Genomic DNA, 5,249 nt, shown 5'->3' with positions numbered 1-5,249 from the left:
ATGCCCCCGACGCCGCGCGAGATTGATCTGTGGAACATGATTGACCAGTGCGAAGGCGTGATCGCCAAGCAGAAGGGGCTCATTATTGCCAAGACCGAGGAGCTTAGGGTAGTCAAGCAGCGGATGGAGGATGGCTGGGCGCTTGTCAAGAAGCTGTCTGCCCGACAGGCCCTCATCGAGGAGACCCGACCCCGCGAGACGACCGTCATCGTGGAACTCCGCCAGGAGCTCGCGGTCAAGAAAGGGCAGCTCATCATCGCCCAGGGAAAGCTGAGGCACGTGCAGGACGATACTACTGCGAAGGAGCGGTCCCTCTGCGAACGGGTCGCCCAGCTGGAACAGCAGCTGGCCCGGGAGAGGGAACAGGCGGAGGCCGATTCCCTGAGTGAGCACCGTTCACTCAGAGCAGAGCTTCAAACTCGGAAGGACCAGCTTGTAACCCTCGAGCACCGCCTGGCCGCTGCAGAGGCCCGAGAACGGCAATCTCGCGGCCATATCGACACCGAACATCAGAATCTCGTTATCCGTAACAACGAGCTCGTCGCCCAAAACCAGGAACTCATGGCCCAGTGCCAGGCCTCCCAGACTGAGCACGACCGGCTGGAACTGCAGGTCCGTGACTCATCTGTGGCAATACAGGAGCGCGATGCCGCCCTCGGGCGTGTCATCCTCCTAGAGACCGAGCTCGTGACGACCAAGTCGTCTGCGGAGAGCGTGGTGCGGCAGGCGCAGGAGTCCCTAGCTCACGCATACAAAGCTGACGTGGCTCTTCGGCAATCTATGCCGGACCTCCAGCACACCTGTGACCTGACTCTCGCGCAGGAACGTGCGACCGCCGACCAGGCCCAGAAACGGGCTTCTGACCTTACTGCGGAGGTCAATGTTCTCCAAGGTAAGATCGGTATGGCGATGAGGGACGCCCAGAGGAGCCACAACCAGGCGGCTGCTGCTGAGAGGACGATCCAGATCCTCGAGCACCGCCTGTCCCGTTGGGAAGCTTCGCACAGTTCGCAGGAGATACCCAAGCGTCCATCCCGGGACGTGGGGTCGATCTCTACTGCGCTCGCGCAGAGCCAGGTGACGGTCTCCCAACAGCAGACGGAAATCAACGACCTCCGCCGCCAGCTCGGCGAAGCCAAGCAAGGGTTTCTGTGGCCCTCCGAGCAGGTGGCCCAGGAGGGCGTTCAGAAGCTGTGGGAGGTTCTGAGTAATGAGAAAAGAGCGCGGACGGAGGACAATATCCGTTGGAGCAGAAAGACGCGCGAGCTGGAGGATGAGTGCCAAAAGCTCCGCATCTCGCTGTCCAACGCGGCGGCGTCGACGCCTGTGCGCCGTTAGGGTGACAGGCGTCTACCCACTATTCCCTGACCTCCTAGAGGGACTTGTGAGCATCCCTTATGGGGATGTTGCGCAGAGATCCTGGATCGTGGGGCATTACTCATCCTGTGCGCCTGGGAGTTTCTGTGATCGTTCGCAGTGGGTGGAGGTTTCGATCATTATAACTGTCCGTGCGACCCGTGGGGACGAGGACGCGGTGGGGTTCCCAAAATTGGGAACACACGGTGTGCGCTTGGATATAATGACCGATTCCTCCTCAGCGACGTAGCATTCCGTGTGCGGTGGTGGCAGGCTTGGGGTCCCCTTCTGCGGGACAAGCACACGCCGCGTTGATATAGTTACATCGCCCTCTTTACCTCGGAGGTTTTTGGTCAATGGAAGTTGGCCCGTGCGTGTGTTGGGTGGGTTGGGCATTTTATGGGGTCCCCTTCTGTGGGACAGACACATTTCGCATCCACTTCTTTCCGCAATGACCCTCGCCAGTCCATCGGAAATGATGCCAAGTCAGGAGTGGAGAATCTAGTGGGAAACAACCAAATTCGAGAAAAAAGTTTGAAAAATAAGAACTCAAGAAAAAAGGAAGGAAAAGCTTATTGAACCTTGAAGATAAGGAAGTTACTGTCTTTGTCTTCTTATTGTCACTTGTTGCGTTCCTTTTTTTGTTGTTGTGGTTGTCGTCTTTTCGGTGGTGTTTCTGAAAGGAAAAGACGTCCGAAATGAAAAATGGTTCCTGAACTTTAACCGCCCATGTCAGATTCAATTCCCCCCTCCAAGTGTGATTGGATTCCTCGTGCATTCTCCTCGTGTTTCATCGCAGGGGCTCCTGCATAACTGCGCATCCATTCTTCTCACCTCGTTCTCTTTCGTTGGTGGCTGGCGATTCAATCGACTCTCTTTAACCGCTGTCAACCCAGTCGTTCGTTCCTTGCGACCCAGTCAAGCATCCGGAAATCCCACTCTGTGCTTGCCCGAGTCCCCGCAATTCTCCATCTCGGTTGCGACAGCCTCCAAAGTCCAAACGCGCCCGAAAGCCCTGATCTTGGCGCTAGCCCCATCATCCCTTCTGAGAAAGGACAAACAGTCGCACACACCACTCTCGCTCGTGTGAGGGTTCTCCTTTCGCTTTCGGACAAGCTCAATGGCCCTTGTGTGACGGGCCGAAGCTGATATACGCGTGTCTCTGCGATCTCCAGCCCTGCGATTGTCCAACGGCGATGCGCCACTGATTCTCGCAACCGCCGATCGAACACGATCCACTTCTTGTTTGTCACTCGCTATTGGGATCGGCTCCCCCTACAAAAGAAACACAACTTCCTCGGTCACTGATATCGCCTCTGCTGCAATTTCTCACTTCGCCCGGCTGGCCCGACGAAGTTCATCCTGCCTGTCTGTGACTGGCTGCCCCTCCTTAGGCTCATTCGAAGAGTCGATCGTTTTGCTTCTCGGCAGGACCGAGGACACACAAAATGCCTTGCTGCGGCGATCGTGAAAAAGGCCCAGTATCCTTGGAGGAACAATGGGACTACATTGTACGTTCCCTCGGGTAGAGAAACCCCCCCGGTCGATGTCGCTTGGCTGACATTGATGCGCTCCCTAGAATCTGAATGACTTCAAATCAGAGTCTTGTCTATCGCCATTCTCCTACTTCTTTCTTTGGGTCTTCCTCTTGATTTCAATAGCGGTGTATGCGGTTGACACCTTCACGGCCGTTAATCTACTCGCATTCTCGAAATGGGCCGGACAAATCGAGCCTGCCATTCCCTTTACCGTCTCTCGCTGGATTTTTGCCGTCTGTATTATCATCTCGTTCGTTCTCTTGGTTTTAAGATGGATCCGTGCTATTCGCGCCATTCGGTCCGGCAGTATCTCGCAGAGTTACTTGGACTCCCTCGCGGTGCGCCTCCAGAGTATTCGTCTATGGTCCAGTGGCCATGGATGGAAGCGATTCCTCGTCTTTGCGGAGCTCACCAAAAGTAAAAAGGGGGCCGAGTATGTTGCGCTGTTTGCGTATTTCTCCTTTGAGAGTAGGTTTAGCCATTGCCAGTTCTCAACCCGATGAATACTAATTCAATGGCTAGCCTGGATGAATGTCCTTATCGCCGATGGGCCGCGTCAAGTCGTCAACGCAATCACGTTGTATTCAGTCATGCGCATGGATCTGCTTCCCGGTGGGGAGAATGCGTCCAAGACAGATGATTCATCTCCGTTCATACAATTCTTTGACAATGTGAAGATCTTGGCCGAAAATAACACTCTGCGGGCCCTAGTCCTCTTTGGCATGCTTTTTACATTGGTTATTTGGGTTTTGTCTATTCTGAAGCTGGCGCTCGCCATTATCTTATATCTCATCTTTTTGTTCCACCATATCCCTTCCCAAGATGGCTCCCTGAAAGCCTACTGTCGACGAAAGATCAAAACCCGTCTCACTCGCATCGTGCGTCGGAAGGTGGACAAGGCTTTGGCCAAGGGCATGGTGTTGCAAGAGCGAAAACCAACCCAACCCAACATGGGCTTAAATACGAACCCTACCTTGCCCACTGTCGGTAGTGATGACAAGGCGCCCACTGTCACCACTCTTTCGCGCAGCACAACGCAAACCACATTGCGGTCGTACTCATCACGCCCGGGGACAGCCGCACCGGATCGGGCCCCAACCCTTCCGAGCGTGGCAGCGTTCGAAGACAAACCCCCGCTCAGCCGAACAATGACTCAATCGTCGGCCTACTCTGCGTCCACTTCGCTCTCGGGAAGTACGGCAGTCTCAGGATATAGTCCTCTTGATCGCCAAAGCTCTCCAGTGCCGCCAGTACCTCCTCTCCCAACTCAGATTCCTATGCCTGTTTCACGGATCCAAACACCGATGTCAAGGTTCAATAACACACCAGGACCCGCAACCGCACCATCAGTCGGTGGAGTGAGTGGTATGGCTTCGGCGCATAGTTTTGGTGACACCGGCGACACTCAGAGCCCCTATGATACATACGCACCTCACGATCTCGCATCAACTGCGCCATACCATTCATATAGCCCAACAGAGACTACGGCACGAACTATGACACCAGGACGGAGTATGTCCCCGGGGGAAAATGGGCCTCTTCGAACCTTTTCACCTCCCGGTCCTAGTGGCACTCCTACCTTGCCTCCGCTGACTGGCTACCCAGCGCGATCGTTTGGCGCGGCCGGTCAACCTCCGGCTCGACCCCAGCCCAGTTTCAGTCCCGTTGATGGGGCGGTGATGAGAAACTTCTCCCCTGTCGCATCTCGCGGAGATCCGCGCCCCTCAGGATCAGATGGTTATGCCCCATTCAATCCTCCTTCCAGAAATTCCCCAGCACCTTTTACGAGGGAATTCACCTCAGATTCTCCCGTGTATCAACAGGCAGGGCCGAGTGCGTTCGCGTCGCCGGTTGAATACGATGATAGGCCTGCACCTGCACGAGCCTATTCCAATAGAGCGCACCCGCCTCAATCACAGAATTATGGACAGGATTATATCTAGCTACGATGAATGTGTTCATTAGCGATAGTCTAGTTCTTTTGATAAGTATTGGACTATCGTGATTTTAGATTATCTAGTAATGTATCGTGGATGTAACAATGCGTTATCGAGTATAGATTATTTTCTATGATGCTAGTGACACTAGTTATCTTTTAGTAATAACTGTTAGAGTGTAGGACTCTAACGTATATCTTTGTGTGCTTTTCTGTATAGTCTATGTTATGTAGCAATCTAGGGAATAAGAAGTGGTAGCGGAAAGTTGCGTTCATACAGGAAGGGCGCGATGTAATGTTGCAATGGAGCGTCAATAAGTTCACAAAGAATACTATCTTCCTCAACGCCATGCTTGATATGGAGCATTATTGAGAATACTGGCATTATAAATCCATAAGTGGTCGCTTCTCATCATCGT

At 53.8% G+C, this 5,249-nt stretch overlaps 3 protein-coding genes across 3 annotated transcripts; all 3 read left to right on the top strand.

Annotated features, from left to right (window-relative positions):
• On the top strand, nucleotides 1-1,338 carry AO090003000229 (uncharacterized protein; the record flags this gene model as incomplete). Its single annotated transcript, XM_001819389.3, has 1 exon — nucleotides 1-1,338. The coding sequence occupies one exon, from the start codon at nucleotides 1-3 to the stop codon at nucleotides 1,336-1,338; it is 1,338 nt and encodes a 445-aa protein (XP_001819441.3).
• A 1,516-nt stretch (nucleotides 1,339-2,854) lies between these two features.
• AO090003000228 (uncharacterized protein) lies at nucleotides 2,855-3,534 on the top strand (the record flags this gene model as incomplete). Its single annotated transcript, XM_023234792.1, has 3 exons — nucleotides 2,855-2,867; nucleotides 3,018-3,327; nucleotides 3,417-3,534. The coding sequence occupies 3 exons, from the start codon at nucleotides 2,855-2,857 to the stop codon at nucleotides 3,532-3,534; spliced, it is 441 nt and encodes a 146-aa protein (XP_023089879.1).
• An 82-nt stretch (nucleotides 3,535-3,616) lies between these two features.
• AO090003000227 (uncharacterized protein) lies at nucleotides 3,617-4,837 on the top strand (the record flags this gene model as incomplete). Its single annotated transcript, XM_023234791.1, has 1 exon — nucleotides 3,617-4,837. The coding sequence occupies one exon, from the start codon at nucleotides 3,617-3,619 to the stop codon at nucleotides 4,835-4,837; it is 1,221 nt and encodes a 406-aa protein (XP_023089878.1).
• Between the last annotated feature and the right edge of the window lie 412 nt (nucleotides 4,838-5,249).

Source organism: Aspergillus oryzae, chromosome 2 (genome assembly GCF_000184455.2).
Source record: "Aspergillus oryzae RIB40 DNA, chromosome 2".
Taxonomy (NCBI): Eukaryota; Fungi; Ascomycota; class Eurotiomycetes; order Eurotiales; family Aspergillaceae; genus Aspergillus; species Aspergillus oryzae.
Note: the sequence above shows the minus strand (reverse complement) of the source record. Positions and strands in the feature narration are given on the sequence as shown.